The sequence below is a fragment of the Salvia hispanica genome, chromosome 6 (assembly GCF_029641045.1).
Source record: "Salvia hispanica isolate PSC_SH4W2 chromosome 6, Shi_PSC_v1, whole genome shotgun sequence".
Classification (NCBI taxonomy): Eukaryota; Viridiplantae; Streptophyta; class Magnoliopsida; order Lamiales; family Lamiaceae; genus Salvia; species Salvia hispanica.
The window spans coordinates 2,272,966-2,294,726 of record NC_142697.1 but is presented as its reverse complement, the minus strand read 5'-3'; the positions used below and the strand labels follow the sequence as shown (position 1 = coordinate 2,294,726).

At 36.6% G+C, this 21,761-nt stretch overlaps 3 protein-coding genes and 2 pseudogenes across 4 annotated transcripts; 1 reads left to right on the top strand and 4 right to left on the bottom strand.

Annotated features, from left to right (window-relative positions):
• Positions 1–486: 486 nt before the first annotated feature.
• LOC125205068 (SKP1-like protein 1A) lies at positions 487–2,263 on the bottom strand. Its single transcript, XM_048103872.2, has 2 exons — positions 1,843–2,263; positions 487–875 (listed from the first exon to the last, which is right to left on the bottom strand). The coding sequence occupies exons 1-2, from the start codon at positions 2,176–2,178 to the stop codon at positions 702–704; spliced, it is 510 nt and encodes a 169-aa protein (XP_047959829.1). The 5' UTR covers positions 2,179–2,263; the 3' UTR covers positions 487–701.
• A 1,216-nt stretch (positions 2,264–3,479) lies between these two features.
• LOC148923027 (uncharacterized) lies at positions 3,480–6,573 on the top strand (annotated as a pseudogene). Its single transcript, XR_016132561.1, has 9 exons — positions 3,480–3,823; positions 4,453–4,542; positions 4,873–5,047; positions 5,255–5,328; positions 5,412–5,481; positions 5,599–5,670; positions 5,844–5,981; positions 6,052–6,125; positions 6,213–6,573. The product of XR_016132561.1 is annotated as an uncharacterized LOC148923027 (transcript).
• Positions 6,574–9,772: 3,199 nt separating this feature from the next.
• LOC125205067 (serpin-ZX-like) lies at positions 9,773–11,745 on the bottom strand. The gene is made up of 2 exons (XM_048103871.2): positions 11,328–11,745; positions 9,773–10,707 (listed from the first exon to the last, which is right to left on the bottom strand). The coding sequence occupies exons 1-2, from the start codon at positions 11,721–11,723 to the stop codon at positions 9,907–9,909; spliced, it is 1,197 nt and encodes a 398-aa protein (XP_047959828.1). The 5' UTR covers positions 11,724–11,745; the 3' UTR covers positions 9,773–9,906.
• A 2,840-nt stretch (positions 11,746–14,585) lies between these two features.
• Positions 14,586–16,086, bottom strand: LOC125205225 (serpin-ZX pseudogene; annotated as a pseudogene).
• A 662-nt stretch (positions 16,087–16,748) lies between these two features.
• On the bottom strand, positions 16,749–19,057 carry LOC125205224 (serpin-ZX-like). The gene is made up of 2 exons (XM_089060197.1): positions 18,662–19,057; positions 16,749–17,540 (listed from the first exon to the last, which is right to left on the bottom strand). The coding sequence occupies exons 1-2, from the start codon at positions 19,055–19,057 to the stop codon at positions 16,749–16,751; spliced, it is 1,188 nt and encodes a 395-aa protein (XP_088916323.1).
• Between the last annotated feature and the right edge of the window lie 2,704 nt (positions 19,058–21,761).

Genomic DNA, 21,761 nt, shown 5'->3' with positions numbered 1-21,761 from the left:
TTAGTTGATACCACTCACAGGTCGTAGCCAAATATTCATCAGAATGTGTAGTGAGATGTCATTTTGTAGAAATGTCTATTTTCTGCCTTTCATTTCTCCTTAAATTAATTTACCTATTTTCCGAGCACAATCCGAGCCTGTCGATCAAGAGAAACTCACTGACTAAGTTTGTACCTAAAACTAACTCAGTCCGAGTGGCGCTGACAAGACATGAGCGACTGACTGGATTGTGATCCAAACATCACTCAGACCGAGTGAGGACGACAGTTGTTAGTAGAGCAAACATTCACTTAATAAACATAAAAGTTGTCTGCACAAAATCAAACATGAGAAGCGGAAAATAAGCATCAAGAATAGAGGACTCAAATAATTTTTGTTCGACACTAGGCAATCTGTGATAGTTGCTCTTAGTTTAGAGCATTTGGAGATTTTCTATCCAGCTGCATTTTGACAGGCCTACAAATATTCTCAAAAAGTTTATCAACATAGGAAAGAAATAAACTTATATAATATGGATAGGACGAGTTCAGTTAAAATGCATAACCGTACAAAATAAAGTTAGAAAAACAAGAAAATTGTCTAAAAGCAGCCCTGGCAGAGGCAACCTTACAGACCATCATGACTCAAATGAGTCACTGGATCCTCTCTTTGCACCAATCAAGCTTTTATTGGCAGCTTTAGATATTCTACCTGCGCTTACTCTATTCAAAAGCCCACTGGTTCTCTCGCCGGACTTCCTCTTCTTCCTCTGCTGTGAAGTCATTCTTGATGTTGAATGTCTTCCTGATCTCCTCTGGAGTTTTTCCCTTGATCATGTCGGCCACTGTCTGGCAAGTCAGGTCCAGAAGGGTCTTGATATTCAAGTAATTAGCAGCCTGATGTGAACAAATACAAAAACAGTTGTGTAAATCACAATGAAATGCACATAATGCAATGATCAGAAGAAGTTATAATGCAATGATCAGAAGAAGTCACTCTCATCAGCCAACCTTCAAGATTCAATTTCAAGGATTGTATTACTCATCAATGGTTAGCAATTTTACATTGCAAGAGCAGCTATCCAAAATAAGTCATTCTCAACTTGCAGGTAACCTTCAAGATTCAATTCCAAAAACCATATCTTGTATCAAATTCCATGGTTCAGTCATTAAGCATCATAATCATGATAGAAAATCAGAAAATATAACCGCACAAACATATTATGGTGAGTTATTTTGCAAAAACAAAGGTACCATGACTCAGTTTTACAGAACTTAAAATTTATATCAACTTGCAGAGTGATTATTGAAACCACTCGAATAAAAGCATCACACCACGCACGTGCATTATTACAATCACTACCCCTAAACAAGTAGACGATGTAAATTTGGCGAGTAACAATCAACTAAGGTGTCCTTCGGTTGCTATGGCTAATAATCTTATGATTATCCATCTAGGATTAAGTTGTGAGATTATTTTAGTTGGAGTGATTGGCTATAACTCATTATTATGATCATACACATCATACATATTCAATCATGAGATATAATCTTCCAGACCGAACCTGACCTTAAATATTATGGGCAAGGGGGCAGAGTTCGCAGATATGAAACCTCTAAACCAGCTGAAACAACTAAATGACGGAAGGGTACAGAAAGATGAAGGCAAAATAGAGTAGTGATAAACAATTCTCTGGATCTAAAAACAGCAATTATTGGAATTAAAAACAGAGCAAGCAACATAAACCGGAAACCCTTACGCACAACTCACAACAAAATCAAGGGCACAAAATCAAATAGAGCCGAGATTTATTCTCACAACAAAATCCAGGCCACAAAACCAAATAGAAATCGAGATTTATACCAAAATAAGGTCGAAGAGCGTGGCTTGATCGACTTTGACGAAATCGACGTCAAAGGCCTTGAGCTCCTCATCGGAGACGGCGGAGGCGAGCTTGTCGTCGGCATTGGTGGCGGAAGCGGCGGCATCGACGTGACGCTTGCAGTATTCGATGACTTTGGAAAGGATTTTACCGGTGACGTTAGGAAGGGGGATGACGTTGTCGGCGCAATCATCCTCGATCATGTGCTTGATGGTCTGCGACTCAAGGGCAACCGACTCGTCCACCTCAAACACCTCGCCGTCGGAACTGCGCAGGGTGATCTTCTTGCTTCCGTTCTCATCCGCGGACGACGACATCGTCTCCAAATTGAATATCGAATTTCAGCCAAGGAGACCTAGAGAGAGAAGATTGAGATAGATGATTGGGGAATCAGATTTAAAAAGTGGTATACTATACAAAAATTAATTATATTCACCGGCTCCAATTTTCCTTATAAGAAAAATTAACAAATTCGGCTTTTCACATCCACTGTTGAAGGCAATTTATTTAATCAAATTAAATAAATTGGGCTTTTCATAATGATCTTCAAATTATTTTTAAACGAAATTAATAAATACTCACTTTATTTTTGTTAATTGAGTCGACTCTTTTTGTCAAAAAGCTTAAGAGAGATTTTTAAATATTAATCCCTCCATTTGTTAAATAATGTCTCTTTTGCAATTTTGGGATGTCTTTGATTTAAAGTCTAATTTTTTTATTTTAGATAAGACGACCTACTCAATAATTTAGGGATGTTTAAACGGTTTTCCGGTTCTCAATTAACCGGAATCGGTCGGTTAATTGAGGAAACGGAACCGGAAAATTCGGTTCTGGTTATGGTACTGGTTCCAACTTTTTAAATAAAATTGGTTCCGGTTCCTAATCAGGAACCGGATTGTAATTCAATTTTATTGTTTTAATAATTTAATATACTGATAAATCTAATTTAGTTGAATTAATTTTGAATTAAAGTAAAATAATTTGAAACATTGAGTGATTTTTATATTTAAGCAGTGTTAGATTTGCGAGCTTTATTTTCTTAAGTATTTAAAATGTTTACACCATGATACTTTGAATCTACAATTATTTTCCTCAATCCATTTTTTATGAACTAACTATAATGAGTAGGACATCATAAGTTTTTTTTTTTAATTTCCAAAAAAACTTATACAAATACAATATCATTTCATATGATAGAAATTTAACTTTATAACAAATTTATGTAACAATTCATTTAACATACGGTTTTAATCTGTTTGTCACTACAAAAAAAGGCGCTGGTTGCTACCAAATATTTGCTAGCACCAGGCTGTGCTCGCAAAATTCGAAATATTTTCTAGCACATTTGCGAGCATAAATGGAAAAAACAACCATTTTTCGAAATATTGAGTGGTATTTCTAGCACTGGTATGTGCTAGAAAAATTGTGAGCATCTAATGCTAGCAAATTTACTCGCTAGTCAAATTTCCTTCCATTTGCGAGCACTCGTATGTGCTAGCAAAACTTTTTCACATAAATAAGAAATATAATCATTTTCAACCAAAGGTTTTGCAAGTAGGAGTAAATGTGCTAGCAAATTCCGAGTGAAAAGTAAATGTGCTAGCAAATTTGCGAGCACTGAGTGTAGGTACTAGCAAAGTCTTTAGTTCTCATGAGATCCGGTTTCTTCGTTCTCATTTTTCTCCATTTCCAAATTTTCGTACTTCCATTTTCTTGCCTGCGATTTTGATTAGGTATAGACTGTGTATTAGGAAAGATGAATGGCGCATTAATTTGTCTAACTCAATCATTTCTCCTAATTCAGTTCGATTCTCCTAATTTCCCTAATTCTCAATTCCCTCTTTGCCGCCAGCCTCCAGCCACCGATCAGCCACCGACCAATTCCCTCCGCCGGCAACCACCAGCCAGTCTCTCTCTCTCTCAAATTCAGGAACAACAAATTCTAGTGAAGATCGCTAGAAAGTAAGATCGCTAAAAATTCAACAGCTATGTCTTCCTCTTTTTTTTTCTTTTTTTTTTTTTTATAAATACTATCTGTTCGATTGCATCAGAATTGAGCAATGCATGCTATAATTTAGTTCATATAGCAATGTATGCTATTGTTATAATAATCGGACTGATTTGCATAGTTAGGGATAATGGTGTCAATTTTACAGTTTCAATTTCGTGGAGAGCTAAATCAGGTGTTTAATTGAATCATTTTTGCTTTGTAGTATAATTTTGAGTATATTTCTGTACACCTCTACTATTCTGTTGCTGCTTTGTATGATGATCAGCTACACCTTAAAATTCAAGTTGGCAATGAGAGTGATAGATGGATATTAGGTAACTCTTGCGTCTGAAAAATTGATTGCAATTGCTGTTAAGAGTAGGATTTGTGACTGCCAAAATTTTGGTAGGGAGGAATGTTGCAATTTGTGGGCTTGACAAACCACCAATATTCGAGTTAAAAAGGAAGTGCTGCAAAAGAAATGCTAGCAGTTGCAGGATCTTATATCTGATTTTAATATTTTTATATCTGATTTTAATTCTGCACTCTGATGCAATAATAATATTCATCACTATTTGATATAACAACTCACATGTTGCAGGGTTTTTTTAATTCTTCAGCTCATTAGTGTGATTGAGTTTATCACATGGTGGAACAACTATTGGATGCCAGATGACAACAACAAATCTAGGTACGAGATCACCTTCCTTAAACCTAGCTCAATTCTGATCTAAGGATTTTCTCTGCCCAAATAAAGATCAAGAGAACCATCTGAGAACCTGCATCGAATTTAGATCGTTAGATAAATATCCAACTCCAACATCCTCAGTCATGGCGTAGCTTTTCATGAATTTTAAGTTTAATTTCTTTTTTACGTTGGTGAGTCCTAAAGTTTCTCATAGATCAAGCAGCACATCATGATATAGTGATATTTGATAAGTGATGAAGCTATCGCGTTGAATGTGATTATTCAAGAAAAAAATATGATCTAATGCCAAAAATAATTCTCTATTGTCTGCAGCAACTGTTCCATTGGGCTATTCATGTCAACAGTGTTTTACATCGCTTCTGCCTGTGGAATCGCAGTGATGTACATGCTTTACGCATCAAAGATGTCGTGCACCCTTAACATATTCTTCATCACATGGACTGGAGTTCTGCTTATAGTAATGATGGCCATATCGTTGCATTCAAGGGTACGGCTTTTGCATAATAAAATATTTTACGTGCAACAAATTCATCATTTAAGTTAATCTAGATTATTGATCACTTTATACTGTTTAATAGACGGTTTCAATGAAAGATTATAGAAAATAAAGAAATTGATCAACATGTTTCTGATTTCTATTCGTATAGAGACAATGTATCTAAAGATATACGACACATTGTCATGATTGAGACAGGTGAACAGAGGCCTGCTGTCATCGGGGATTATGGCTTCGTACATTGTTTTCCTCTGTTCGAGTGCTATCAGAAGGTAATAGAAATCATATATCTCAATCTGTATTCTTTAAGACACAACAAAATCATCAAATCTCCATTTGTCATGTTTGAATGCAGTGAGCCTGCTACTGAGAAATGCAGTCATGAGAGGGAAAGTGGTCATCATATTGGTTGGTCTACTATAGTTGTAAGATCTCACACACTAATGTGATCGGTTCTTGTTGCGTTTCTACTTCATTTGTGCAAATGAATCCGAATGTGAAGTCGCACTTACAATATGATCATTTGTCTATGTTTCTTGCAGGGATTTGTGATTGCTCTATTTGCAATTGTAATCGCCACATTCTCAACGGGGATCAACTCACAGTCATTCCAGGTACAGTTTTCCACCACATGAGACCGTAAATCAACTTATAGCATGAAGTTCGATGTTATTTGAGAAATTGTAGTCCTAACCAATGTAATACGCCAAAAAGGGCATTGAGTCCATAAGTTGATAAAATTGGCAATGAGATGCTAAGAGGTATGTCGTGTCATGTGATGATACAGTTGCGTAAAGATGAAGTTGAACGGGAAGAAGATGATCTTCTATACGGATATGGGTTCTTCCACCTCGTGTTCTCATTGGGGGCGATTGTATTTCGCAATGCTATTCATCAGTTGGAAATTGGGGAGTTTGACAAGAAAGTAAGTTGATTATTTGATAAGGCTATGTGTGTGTGTGTGTTTCCTAACACAATTGTGTAAGAAAATGCAGATGGAGTATTGATGTGGGGTGGGCTAGTACATCGGTGAAGATTGTGAATGAATGGTTTGCAGCCACAATATACAGTATGTTGTTCTCACTCCCTCTCTATCTCTCTAACTTGTTTTGTTTGTGATGATGATTAATGGGATGAAATTGTGTAAATTGGGCAGTGTGGAAGTTGATATTTCCAACATCGAGGGAAACCAAAATAATGAACCATGAAGAGGAGACCACAGAGCAAGAGGACTTAGAGAAGCAACATGAGGCGTCGCGCGCGGAGCTGGTGAAGCAAAATGAGGCATTGGTCGCTGAGATGGAAAGGAAAAATGCGGCATCGCATGCTGAGTTAGTGAGACAAAATGAGGAGTTGCGCCCGGATTTTGAGAGAGAATGAGAGGTTGTTAGAACAAATGATGTACTTTAGTGAACAAGTTAACCAAATGAGAAGTCAAAAATAGGTTTACTCTTATAAACTAAAAGTGTAAGACAATATTATTACTTTTATGTAACTTCTGAGTTATTGTTATTTTATTATGTTTTATTTAATAAATTGTCCAGGAAATAATTTGTAAAAAAAATAATATTAGAATTTATAATAAAATATTGATTGCTAGCACTTTTTGTGCTAGCAAACGAATTGAAATTCGCAAATTTGCTAGCACAATGAAGGTTTCTGCAAATTTTCTAGCACAATGAGAGTACTCACAACTTTGCTAGCACAATGGATGCACTCGGAAATTTGCGAGCACAATGGAGACACTCACAAATTTGCGAGCACAATGTAGAAAGGACGGACTTCGCCTTGTTTCTAGCACAATGGTGCTCGCAAACGAACATGTGCTCGCAAAAGTCGTCACAAGTTTGCGACAAGCGTTGTATCTAGCACACAATGTGCTAGGAAAGTGCTAGCAAAATGAGCTTTTGCGAGCACAATTCTAAGTGTTTTGCGAGCACAATGGTGCTAGCAAATGAGCGCTTTTTTTGTAGTGTGTGAATAATTTATTAATTGTTCCGTTGTAAACCAAAAAGTCACAACAAAGATTAATTAGTATTGGAAATGTAATTCAATTTTAAAACTCATTTTTTTTAAAAAAAATGTTGAAGTTTAGAACTTCTATTTTTGTATTAAAAAATTGCTAACATAAACTAGTATGACCTACTACACTTGGCATCACTTTTATCCATTATGAATATTATTGTATTGTTCGTTTATATTTATTGTGTATTTATTTGAATTTTTAGGTATTACTACTCTCTCCGTCCCGGATAAATTCGGGTCACTTTGACCGGGCACGGGTTTTAAGAATTGTAATGAAAAGTGGGTTGAAAAAGTTAGTGGAATGTGGGTCCTACCTTTATATATTAGTTTTATAATAAAATGTGAGTATGAATGAGTTAGTGGAATATGAGGTCCACTACCAAAATGGTAAAAGTGAAATGGGACAAATTATGTTGGACGGATCGAAATGGAAAACTGGGACAAATTATCTGGGATGGAGGGAGTATTTGTTATATTTCTAGATGTTGGATTATTACTTTTTTTGTATTGAACTATTTAAAAATATAAATAAATTCGGACTAAAATTACACATCGGTTCCGGTGCGGAACCGGCCGATTCCAAACCAGAAACCGATCGCTTCCTGTTCCGATTCCAGTTTTAGGATTAATGAAAATTGAAAACCGGTTAACAGGTCAATAGGTTCGGTTAGAACCGGATCCGGCCGAATAATCAAGCGTACTCATTATACTCACCTTCTATGAGGTCTACTTTCCACTAACGCATTTCCTCATTTTTCTTCGCAAACTTAAATTATTTCTTAAAATCTGTGTAAAGTCAAAATGAGATTAAAAATGGCGGAAAAAGGGAAAACTATACATGTAAAGAGAATAGAGTAAGATAAAAACAATATAAAAGAGAAGTAGGAGTATTAATTTTTTGCCAAAAATAAAGATGACCTTAATTATTACTCAACTTTGTAAATAGAAAAAATGGATCAATTAATAAGGAATGGAATGAGTAAATATTTATGTCTATGTACTCTATTTGTCCCAACTCAAGTGATTGATTTCTTTTTGGCCGTTGTTTTATGAAGATGATAGTTAAAGTGAAGAGAAAGTAAAGTAAGAGAAAACAATATAGAAGAGGGTCGTATATACATTAGAGCATCACCATCCGTGCTCTTAAATAAGAGCACGGAGGTGGGAGACTAGTCCTCTATCCCCAATGTTCTTCGGAGACCCCGAATAATTGGGAAAATTGAAAAAAAGTGTGTAGAAAGATGGAGAGGCGGCAGGTTGGAACTTGAGACATGAACATCTCCGGCTTTATCCCGACGGCGGCGGGCAGAGCCTTGACGAAGAGCTCGACAAAAAAGAGCAAGAAGGGTGAAAGATGGCTGATGTGAACTTCAAATTTATTATTTTTTAATTAATATAAATATGTTGGTATAATTTTAATTGCCACATAAACTTTAATTTGCCATATGTTTTTTGATTTTAGATTTTGGGGAAAAATCAAAATTATCAAAAGTTCATGTATTTATCTTCAAATTTTAAAGTTTTGGGGAAAAAAAAATCAATGTTCATGTATTTATAGGCTAAAAACCCTTTAATTTTCTTTGCTTTTTAGTTTTTACTTTTGGTGATTATTCTCATCCTCGAATGTACCAATAAATTAATTTTATGGAATGAAAATGATTGTGCAAAATTCTAATTACCTATCATCCAACACGAATTTATCATACTCATTTTTACAATATTTTTTGTTAAATCAACTTTACTTTACATTCTATTCTATTACTCACTATATAAATCACCATTAAGAGTCACATTTTTTCTTGATATGACTTTTTAGAAATGTAAAGGAAAGTTGCTTAAAAAATATATTACCTCCGTCCCCCAAATTTTGACACACTTTGACCCGACACGAGTTTTAAGAAATGTAATGGAAAGTGAGTTGAAAAAGTTGGTGGAATGTGGGTTCTACTTTTAAAGTATTATTTTTATAATAAAACGTGAGTAGGAATGAGTTAGTGGAATATGAGGTCCACTACCAAAAATGGTAAAAGTGAAGTGTGTCAAATTATCAGGGACGGACCGAAATGGTAAATTGTGTCAAAATTTGGGGGACGGAGGTAGTAGTAGAATATTTGTCTTATTTTTATACATGTCAATTTTATACTAATAAAATGTGAATAAAATGAAATTAGCGGAATGTAAGGCCTATTGTCATTTACAGAAAAATGAATCAGAACTCTATTCAGGAACGAGCCAAAATCGAGAAAGTGGGACTTCTAATGGGAGACAAAGGAAAGTACTATTTTTTATAAATCAACTTGTCATTACATTCCATTTATTGATGAGCAGATGGGAAGTTTTTATGATTTATTTATTAGTAATGCCCCATCGTCCATGAAAATAGTCCTATTTTGCAATTTTTGGAATGTCCACAAAAAGTAGTCTCATTTCAAAAATGGAAACTTCTCACACACTTTATCCACTTTTTCTCTTTCTCTCACTTTTTTCCCTCTCTCATACATAACTCATTTTTTTTCTCTTTCTTACTTTATCAATTTAATATTAAAAACTCGTTGCATCTACAAGTGAGACTATTTTTTGTGGACGGAGAGAATATTAGATTATTTTGTAAAAACCATTTGTATATTTTATCAAATTTGTTATTAGTATGATTTATCTACGATTTTTAGACTATTGCATTGAATATGAAAGTTCAAAATTGTCTTGCAACGCATAGACAAAATTACTCATTGATCCAGCTATCCAAGAGCATGTTGGTTTAAAAACAGAGTAAATATCACTTAGCAAAAGTAGGAAATTAGAATCTACGGTAATAATTTGTGAGCCTAATCTTGAAACGATGAATCAGCAAGCGGGTCAAGCAACCGGCCGACAAAGAGCAGTACCCCACTCGTGTCCTCTCTTATAGTGAAGAGGAAAGGATGGTCAGCCACGAACCTCATCTTCGGCTCCTCATCCTCATACATTGAGCACCCCAAATCATCATCGCTTTCTTCTGTCACAGCCACGGCCACTGTGCCCTCCTCGTCCACCTCCACAAACGCCTTGTGCCGTATTTTGTTAACAGCCAGATCCTCTCCGTCCTCCACCATCTCCATCAGACCGCGCATGTCGAAAATATCCACCACTCCCAGTTTCTTCATAACGTCGGTAGCCTCAAACTCGAAACCTATCTTAAACTTAGGTATACGGAATTCGTCAACAGCCACCGCAGAGTAAGGGAGATGGCTCTCTATGAACCCGGGCTCAGAGCAGATTCTCTCGGTCAGAGATGGCAGGCCGTCTTTGGCGTCAGGAAGGTAGATGTACAGAGAGAATCTGCGCTTGTCGCTGCCTTGCTGGTAAGATAGCCTCAGAACTTTGAAGCCATCGAAAGCCTCAACGCATTGATAATACCTGTTGGTCATGAAGGGAGCGCGAACAGAGCTTCCGTCTAAGAGGTAGAAGTCGTCATCTCTTGTTAGATTTGCATCGAATATTTGATTCCATTTTCCTTTGAAATAGACTGCGTTTGCGAAGATGAGTCTAGTGTCTTTAGTGACTGATTTTGGTGGGAGTATTGCTTTGATGAGTCCTTTCGTTTCCTTTTCGCACCATGCATTCACTTCTTTCCGAGCCTCTTCTGGCTTCAAAAATATTAAGATACAGTTTTAACATTCAACAAAAATTCATTGACAAGATATATAAACACCAGACGATTTCACTATTCTCCTAACACAGTTCTTGATGCAAATCAATCCATTTTCCCCAAATCTTGACACTATAACAAATTTTCAACCTTTTAGGCCATTAACATTCACTATAAATAATTGAAAAAGCTCAGTCAATATTTGTCAAAGATGGTGAAATAACAATCAGAAGCCATAGACATCCTTGGAAGCAAAAAAAACTAAGAAAAAAACATATGCTCAAATTAAAGTACTGCAAATATCCCATCAAATATCCAACTAAAATAATCTCACAACTCAATAAATTACATCTTAGTAGCATTATTTTATCTAGAAAATCAAACACCACCATAGTATTTATTTTCAAGAAACCAAAGAGAAGGACAAAGAAAATTTGTTGATGGCCAATTTCACCTCCCTATTTTTTATAATTACCAATTTGTTGCATAAATAATGCCATAGCAAGAAATAAGCAACTGAACTGAGAAATTAAAAATCACAAATCGGCCACAACCTTAATTTCTGATGATAAAAAATAATGGAAGCAAATTCTGTCAATAAAAAAAGAATAAACCAACCTGATTCTGAAAATCAGCAAGTTGGGTGGCTGCTTTATAAGAGTTATGGACAATATCTCGGAAAACAGGCTTGAAAGTGAGGCTCCGATGGACCCAGAGGCCGTTTTTGGTTGACAAGAGGGGCCCGCCGACATGGCTGCCGTCGGCGAACACTGTGGCTGCAATCTGCGAGTATAAGAAATTGAGGTCCTCCACGCGCTCTGTTTTGAGATAAGTGAGAAGCTGAGAGCGTGCGGAGCCGCTTGAGCCAGCGAGGGTGATGGATAGCACCACATGGATTGAGAGAGGGGAGAAAATGAGGTTTTTTTCTTTGTTTCCGTCGGCGATCACGTTCTTCGCCAGCCGAAGGTAGTTATCGCTTTCTTTCTGCATGGGATAATTCTTGAGAGGAGACATTGTCGGCAGCCGCTAGGAACAAGAAAACAAATATTTTTGACCAGAAACATTATTATAAGTCTCTATTTATAGATGATGAGCTAGGGTTTGCCGTATATTTCCTAATCTTTTAGTGAATTATAATTTTCCTAATTTAAGAATTGTGTTGAGTTGATTAATTGAAAATAAAATAAAGTAGAAGGAAGAATAAAGTATTTGAATTAAGAAAGAATAAAGTACGAAAATAAATAAAGTAAGTTTGAATAGAAGCACAAAACCATTAGAAGTATACTGATTAAAAAATGGAAGAAAAATACTCAACAAAGCTAAGAGCATCTCCAAGGGAAAAGGTAAATGGAGAGGTAAAGTTTTATAACTATCATATTTATTTTTCTTTATGAAAAATCAGCCTCCAAGGGGAGAGGTATTTGATACGGTATTATACCTTTTTCGATTTTGAAGGGGTATCACATAAATAGAAGATATACTTCTTTCATTTACTTTTCTTTGTTGGAGATGCTCTAACAGCAAAACAAGTGCAAACCAACAAAGCTAGAAAGAAAAAGCAACAAAGCACGACACACCATGAACTAACAAAGAGAAAGAAAACAACAGGAGCTAAGTAAGCCCCAAGGGTACCTGAGAGAACATCAGACAACGAGTAGGGAACAAGAGGCAGCGCCCACCTATTTCGTAACTAACATTTAAAATTCAAATATCTGTCACATATGTTCACTAATAGCCGGGAAAAACGGACAACGAAATCAAGAACTACTGGAACACGCACATCAAACGCAAACTTCTCATCCGTGGCACGGACCCACAAACCCACCGCTCCATCAAACTGGCCGCGAGCATCGACTTTCAAAGCTCGACTCCGCCGTCCGCAGCCAAAGAAAACAACTCATCATCAGCCGACAACACCAAGTGCAGCAGCACCACCGCAGAGGAGTCCCTGCTACCGCCGCCTGTTGCAGCGACGGCTGAGGCAGCGGGCTTGATTTGGAGTAGTCTATAGGGATCAACCGTTGACACTGTGTTACATTTTTTTTTGCTATTATTTTATCGCCCGTTAACATTTTCTAACGGTCTAGATCATAGTATAAGGTTTGTACAATATTTATATTTGTATTTAATCACATCCCGTGTTGGTTAAATGTTATACTCCCTCCGTTCCACTCAAGATGACCACATTCTTGAGTGGTACGAGACTTTAGGAGGTGTTGTTAGGTGGAATAATGTAGATAGGAAAACGGTAGTTGAATATTTTAATGAGGAGAGAAGAGAGAGGAGGTTATTTCCAAAATTGGAAAGTGGGCATCTTGATTGGGACAAACAAAAAAGGAAATGTGGCCATCTTGAACGAGACGGAGGGAGTATTTGATATTTGTGATGTAAAATTAAAGGTACAATTTATATATAGTACTGAGTTGTGGTTCATATAAACAACTACTCCCTCAATTCTTTGTTAATAGATGCATTTCTTTTTGGCATGGAGTTTAAGAATGGCGTGTTAAGAGATGATGAATAAAGGAAGAGAGATGAAGAGAAAATAAAGTAAGTGAGAGGATTATATTATGCCAAAAATAGAAATGACACAATTATGTTGGAACTTCCCAAAAAAAAAAAAACTCAATTAACATTGAACGGGGTGAGTAATATTTTTCAGGATTAAGATATCAATTATGTTTCGGTTGACGTGAATTATACGAACTCCACGCATTATCAAGGTCGGCAACTGACACATTTTAGCAACCTCCTCGTCACTTTGTATGTAGATAAATGTATACTCCCTCCGTCCCAGATAATTCGACCCAGTATTCCATTTTGGGTCGTCCCACATAATTTGTCATATTTCACTTTTACCATTTTTGGTAGTGGACCTCATATTCCACTAACTCATTCCTACTTTCATTTTGTTATAAAACTAATACTTTAAAAGTAGGACCCACATCCAACCAACTTTTTCAACTCACTTTCCATTAGATTTCTTAAAACCCGTGCCGGGTCAAAGTGTCCCAAATTATCTGGGACGGAGGGAGTAATATAGAGAGGGTGAGAAGATCCCCACTACAAATTAAGAATGTTTTGAAATATGTAAGTGATAAATATACTCTCCGTCCCACAAAAGTATGTGCATTCTCTTTTTGGAAAGTTATATCAATTTAATAATGTTGGTCCCATTATCCACTAACATTACGTTAACTACCATTCTCCTCCTCTCTTTTATTTTACCACACCATTCTCATTCCCTTTCTTACTTTACCAATTTTTTCTTCATCCCTATATTATATCCATTGTTCATATTTTTATAGGATAGAGAGAGTATTAGTTTTAAAACTAATCTGATATTAATGCTATAAGTATTTGACGCGTGGATTACTTGCTTTTAAATTAAATTTATTTGTACAAGAATATACATCAAGAGTTGGGTGTGACATATATACTATTCTTCCATCCTAATATAAAAGAACAAACAAACAAACAATCTGTGCTCATAAATACTTCAAAAGAACACACAAACAAACAATCTGTAATCATAATCTTGTAGTAGTACATACACATTCACTGCATATCATAATTTGAAAGACCGATATGCAAATTCCTAGCTTTTTGGGGCTGAGGTTGCGACTTTATATTAAATGCATAACTCCCGAAAGCAGAAATACCAAAAAAAATGGCCCATTTCCTACCATAGAGTCCCAAACAAGTTCACTTCAAGAATTTACCCCATGCTAGGTTGGATCATGGATGAGTACGATAAATAAAAATAATTTATTCAATATCTTCAAATGCGTGTGCAACCCATAGAACAAAACACTCATATGGTTGAAATAAACAGTAAATACGATGAGATTGACTTGATAACTTGTGAGCCTAATCTTAAGATGACGGGTCGAGCAGCTGGCCGACGAAGAGCAGCTGTCCACTGGTATCCTCTCTTATAGTGAAGAGGAAAGGATGGTCCGCCACGAACATCGGCTTCGGCTTCTGCTGCCTCGCACACCCATATACTCGTCCTACTGTCACAGCCGCGGCCTCCGTGCCCTCCTCGTTCACCTCCACAAACGCCTTGTGCAGTATTCTGCTAACCCCCAAAGCCTCTCCATTCTTCACCACCATCTCAGTCAGACCACCCATTTTGAAAACATCCACCACTCCCAGTTTCTCCATAACGCTAGATGCCTCAAACTCGGAACCTATCTTAAACTTAGGTATGCGGAATTCATCAAGAATGACTGCATTGGAAGGGAGATGGCTGTCTATGAACCCGAGCCCATTGCAGATTCTCTCGGTGAGATATGGCAGGCCGTCTTGGAAGATTGATGTACATGGAGAATCTGCGCGTGTCGCTGCCTTGCTGGTAAGACATCTTCAGAACTTGGAAGCCGTCGAAGGCGCGAACGAATTGCATTTTCCTGCTGGTCATGAAGGGGGTGCGAACAGAGGTTCCGTTTAGCATGTGGAAGTCGCCATCTCTTGTTAGATCTCGATTGAATGTTTGAGTCCATTTTCCCTTGAAGTAGACTGCATTTGCCAAGATGAATCTAGTGTCGCCTGTGACTGAACCTGGCCCTAGTATTGCTTTGATGAGGCCTTTTATTTCCTTTTCGCACCATGCATTCACTTCTTTTTGAGTCTCTTCTGTCTTTTAAGATACAAATTTTAACATTTTCAGCAAAATCCCTAAGTGATCTTACCAATTCACATCCCTAACCCTAATTTCTTTCGGTAGCTATTAATTGTCTCACTTCAGTTTTACTAGTTTTGTTAATTCACTCTATTATGTTCCAGTTACTCATTTCCCTCTCACATTATTATAAAACTAATACATATAAAAGTGGGATCCACGTAACAATAACTTATTCAATTCAGTTTCCTTTACATTTCTTAGAACCCGTATCTAGTCAAGTGGGACACATATTGGGGACGGATGAGAGAGTATAATTTATATTAAGAAAAGAAGGGAAGCATATTCTGTTGATGAAAAAAGAAAAAAACATACCTGATTCTGAAAATCAACAAGTTGGGCAACAGCCTTATAAGAATTGTGGACAATATCTCGAAATGCAGGCTTGAAAGTGAGGCTCTGATCGACCCAAAGGCCGTTCTTGGTTGACAAGAGGGGCCCACCGGCGTGGCTGCCATCGACGAGAACTGTGTCAGCAATCTGCGAGTACAAAGAATTGAGGTGTTCCACGCGCTTTGATTTGAGATAAGTGAGAAGCTGGTTGCGTGTGGAGCCGCTTGAGCCGGCGGCGGTCATGGCAAGCACCATATGGATTGAGAGAGGGGAGAGAATGAGGTTTTTGCCTTGGCCGTCGGCCGCAATCACGCGCTTCGCCAGCCGAAGGTAACTCTCGGTTTCTTTGAGAGGAGACATTGTCGTCAGCCGCCAAGAAGGAGAGAAATGTTCTTAACCTAGAAATCCCTTTAGTTATAGATGAGGTTTGTTATATTTTTAAAATTTTGAGGGGCTTATGTCTCAGATAAGCAATAATTTCATTATACAAATTTAAAAAAAACCATAAGCGTAACAACAAATTAATTATGGAAGAAATTAATAGTACTATCAATTTGGTAAATTTGAGCATAAATCCAATTGTACATACTACTTTATAATTGATCATTGCGAGAATTCTAGGTAATTATATCATGTACCGTATCCAGGGGTGTGATCAATTGCGAACTTTTTTAAGTTGCTAATTTTTTAACTCATCAACGCAGTGTATTAAAAATATGAACACTATGATATTAAAATGTCTAACACATAATTTTGTTAACATTTCAATATATTATGTTGACGTTATATCTTGACATTTTAATGTCAAACATTTTTAATACACTTTATTAATGAGTTAGCATAGTTATCAACTTAAAAAGTTAGCAATATAACACGATCCTTTCCAGGAATATAATGATTCAAAAAACAATAAACATCACTTAGTAAAACCGGAAAAACTGATTTACAACATATCCAATACCAAAATAGTTCAAAAAACAATAAATGACATTGAAATGAAAGTACTAATATAATTTGTGAGCCTAATCTTGAGATGAAGCATTAGCAAGCGGGTTAAGTAGCTGGCCGACGAAGAGCACAACCCCACTTATATCCTCTCTTATAGTGAAGAGGAAAGGATGGTCAGCCACGAACCGCTTCGGCGGCGGCCTATACATCGAGCACCCCAACGCTATATGTGCTTCTGTCACAGCCGCCGCCTCTGTGCCCTCCTCGTTCACCTCCACAAACGCCTTATGCTGTAGTTTGTTAACCATCAGAGCCTCTCCATTCTCCACCATCTCAGTCAGACCACCCATCTTGAAAAGATCCACCACTCCCAATTCCTTCATAACGCTTGAAGCCTCAATCTCGAAACCTATCTTAAACTTAGGTATGCGGAATTTATCAAGAGTCACGGCATAGGAAGGGCGATGGCGGTCTATGAACCCGGGCTCGGAGCAAATTCTCTCGGTCAGAGATGGCAGGCCGTCTTTGGCATCTGGAAGATAGATGTACATGGAGAATTCGCGCTTGTCGCGTCCTTGCTGGTAACATAGCCTTAGAACTTTGAAGCCTTTGAAAGCGAGGAAGAACTGCATATCCCTGCTGGTCATGAAGGGGGCGCGAACAGAGCTGCCGTTTAAGAGGTAGAAGTTGCCATCTCTTGTTAGATTTGCATTGAATGTGTCAGTCCATTTTCCTTTGAAGTAGACTGCGTTTGCCAAGATGAGTCTGCTGTTGAACGTGACTGAATCTGGTGGGAGTATTTCTTTGATGAGACCTTTCGTTTCCTTTTCGCACCATGCATTCACTTCTTTTCTAGTCTCTTCTGGCTTTAAAAATATTAAGATACACGGCTTTAATATTTAGCAAAATTCATTGACAAGATATATAAGGACACTAGACGATCTCATTGTTCTCCATACACATTCGTTATCAATTCCTGATGCAACACAACCCATTTTCCCCAAATCTTGACATAATAACATATTTCAACCTTTTATGACTTTAACATTCACTATAAATAGTACGTACTCCCTTCGTTCTACTCCCTCCGTCCCAGCCTAAGTGCAACGTTTTCCTTTTTGGTACGTCCCAATCTAAGTGAGACGTTTCCTTTTCTGACAACAATCAACACACTCCTCTCTCATACTTTTTCCTCTTATCTCTCCTACTTTATTCTTTATTTCTCTTTCTTACTTTTTCCTGTCTCTTACTTTATTCTCTCTCTTACTTTTTTTTTCTTTCTTTCTCTCTCTTACTTTACTCTCTCTCTTACTTTTATTTTTCTTTCTTTCTCTCTCTCACTTTGACTTTACTCTCTCTCTTACTTTACTATTATTAATTTAATTAGTAAACACCACTACCTAAATTCATGTGCCAAAATAGAAACGTCTCGATTAGGCCGGGACAAAGGAGTGTCCCATTTTACCATTTTCGTCCGTCACACAAAGTTTGTCCCAATTAGAATCTTTCCAAAAATAAACATTAAATACACCCTCAATCTCTTCAAATGTGGGACCCTTATTCCACTACATATCTTTTTCTAATACAAAGTCAAATAATTTCTTAAAATCTGTGCCGGATGAAACCGGGAAAAGCTCTGTGGGACGGAGGTTGTACTAGTAACAATCAGAAACCATAGACCTCCATGGAAGCAAAAAAAAACTAAGAAAACAACCTATGCTCAAATTAAAGTGTTGTAACTATCCTATACCAAACATGTGGTCCACGTACCATATGTTTATACTAACAAAACATGCATGAAAATTGCATAATATTAACTCTCAAGAATTTCAAGACTCCCCAGCAAAACATAATATTAACTCTCAAGAATTTCAAGTATATTGCCACTCAGCTTAAAAATTCTGCGGAGATCACAAACCAAGAAGACATTTATCTAGAAAAATATGTTAAAATTCCTCATACTGCAAGCGGCTTAAGCAAAACCTACTTGATTTTGAAAATCAACAAGTTGGGCAGCTGCCTTGTATGAATTGTGGACAATATCTCGAAAAGCAGGCTTAAAAGTGAGACTCCGATCGACCCAGAGGCCATTATTGGTGGACAAGAGGGGCCCACCGACATGACTGCCATCGTCCAAAATTGTGGCGGCAATCTGCGTGTACAAAGAATTAAGGTGTTCCACGCGCTCTGATTTGAGATAAGTGAGAAGCTGGTCGCGTGTGGAGCCGCTTGAACCGGCGGCGGTCATGGAAAGAACCATATGGATTGAGAGAGGCGAGAGAATGATGTTTTCGCCTTTTCCGTCGGCGGCGATCACGTGCTTCGCCAGCCGAAGGTAACTATCGCTTTCTTTTTTCATGGGATAGTTGTTGAGGGAAGACATTGCCGCAAGAAGGATGAGAATTATTCTTATTGTTTTAACCTACAAAAACATTACTGTTAGGCCTTTATTTATAGATGATATACAAAGCTAGGGTTTTGATGTATCTTTCCTAATTTTGGGTGAAATCTATTTCAAATAGGAAATAATTTCATTACAAAAATTAACAATAATCATATACGTGTAATAGTAATTGAATTATGGAAAAAAATTACTCAAATTTGGTAAATTTGAGAATAAATCCAATGCACATACTTTATATTGATAGTTGTGAGGTAATAATTTATATATGGATTAATTTTATTATACAGAATCACATATGGTAATAATCTAGGCCCCGTTCGGTTGGCGAGATAGCCCATGACTTCTTTATCTTCATCTCCTCTAATCTGCTGTTCGGTTCTATTTTTGTCTACGACTCGGCCCGAGACAAAGTTATCTAGGCCCGTCGCCGTGATGTATCTTCGACAGCAGAGATGAATGATTGTAATATGGTAGAAGAGCTAAGAACGAAGATCGTTTCACTGAATCGGTCCAATCACCAACTGTATCTATCTATATCAGCGTGTTTATGTGTGTGTAATTTATAGTTACAAATCTGATTAATATTATATGCAAAAAATGCACGCATTAGTAGTATACTAGTGGAGAGAGAATTGAGCTACTAGAGAATTTGTAATTATTACACTTGGTTTTTGGGAAATTCTAATCAGTTTATAGATGTTCAAAGACAATAATGGGATTGTTTTTCATTAGTGAGATTTTATTACTGAGAAATGAGACTAATGCTTGATTACTTATCACATTATAAAAAATAAATAAAGTATTGTTAATATTTGAATGAATTAAATAAGTAATCAATTACTATTAGTTACTCCATCCGTCCCCGATTAAGAGTCACACTTTGACTGGACACGAGTTTTAAGAAATATAAAAAAAGTTAGTTGAAAAAGTTAGTGGAATGTGAGACCCATTTTTTTATATTAGTTTTATAATAAAATGTGAGTGAATTAAGTTAGTAGAATGTGGAACCTACTTACTATATATGGTAAAAATGAAGTGTGACTCTTAATTAGGGACGGACCGAAATGGAAAAGTGTGACTCCTAATCGGAGACGGAGGGAGTATTAATTAATTTGAAATGTATTTATAGTTATAAAAATTAACTGAAAATTAATACACGTTAGTCTTGTTCTTAATAGTATTATCAAACAAACACTTTGTTAAATCTATCTTGGACATAATCTTATTAACCGAACACAAAATAAAACTTAATACTAATTTAATTCAAGATAAACCTATCTTACCCCATCTCATATTGTACCTCGGTACTACTTAATGTTCTCAACCGAACAACACCTATGTAGACGACAACAATTAGGTAATTTAGGTTATATTTTCAAGAATGTTGATAATTTGACACTCTCAATAACAACAAATTAATAGAATTCGAATCAATGAGAGAGATGCCGTATATAATTTTGAAAGTTGAAACCTAGTAGAAAAATGCAAAATGCAAATCGCCATTGAATTTATTCAATCAAGCCAACACATTATGAAAATAAAGAGAAAATTATTCCGAACATTATTCTCACTCTTACTTTATTATTTCTCCATTTTTTAACTCTTTAATAAATAGTAATTTGGAACAATTTGACCTAACATGGATTTTAAGAAATGTTGTTTGACTTTGATTTAAATGAAGGTATGTAGTGAAAAGGGATCCCACTTTGATTTTTTCTGCTTTTTTTTGTTGAAATATTGAATTTATGATTGTTGGAGTATAGTTTAAAAAATTTCTTCCATTTTTTGTTGTAATTAATGTTTTAATCATCCAAAATACTCCCAAATCTGCTGCCCAAAATACTCCCAAATTCTGCCCAAATGCTACGCGTAATGCTTCCATTTTTCATAAATAGTCTGCTGCATAAAATACTAAAACTGGGGTATAATCACATTACAAATCTGGATTTTGGAGGGAAATCCCAAATCCCAGAAAACTTAAATCAAATTTTATGAGGGAGTACAACATAATTTAGGAGGGAAATTTCAACTACCATCATCTATAAAAGGACTACCTACACAACTAAAGGAGAGTTTTTGAACAATTGCCCTTAGAAAATTTTCATCACTGGGCTATGGAGCCTGCATACGGAGACAGAGACTCGCACATCATAGCAGTGACCACCAAAAATCTGATAGTTCAAAGTCTGCTACAATCGAGCCATTTAGTTAAAGTACCATATAGATGTATTGAAAAGGCAGCAAAGGAGTTTGGAGTGAGCAGGAAGACATGCATAGATACTGGGGCAGAGGCCAAAAAACAGATTCAGAGTGGAGTACCTGTCAACATAAGTGACCGTGTTAAAGGCTTCAAGCGCAAAGATGAAATTCAGCTTGATGTTAACAAGGTAAGAGCTCTTTTAGTCTTTGAAAGATCTACCATCTGTAAGATGGCTGCCAAGCTTGAGTTAACCAAGAGTACAGTAGGCAGGATGGAGAAAGCAAATCATCTCAGGCCACACGCAAATGCTGTGAAGCCACTACTTACTGCCACAAACAAATTGGCAAGAATAGAATTGGGTCTCACTCATGTTCAACCAGTGGTGTCCAATGGTATGCTCAAATATCACACAATGCACAGTGTAGTGCACATTGATGAGAAGTGATTTTTCATGACTAAGAGTATGAATAGATACTACCTGCT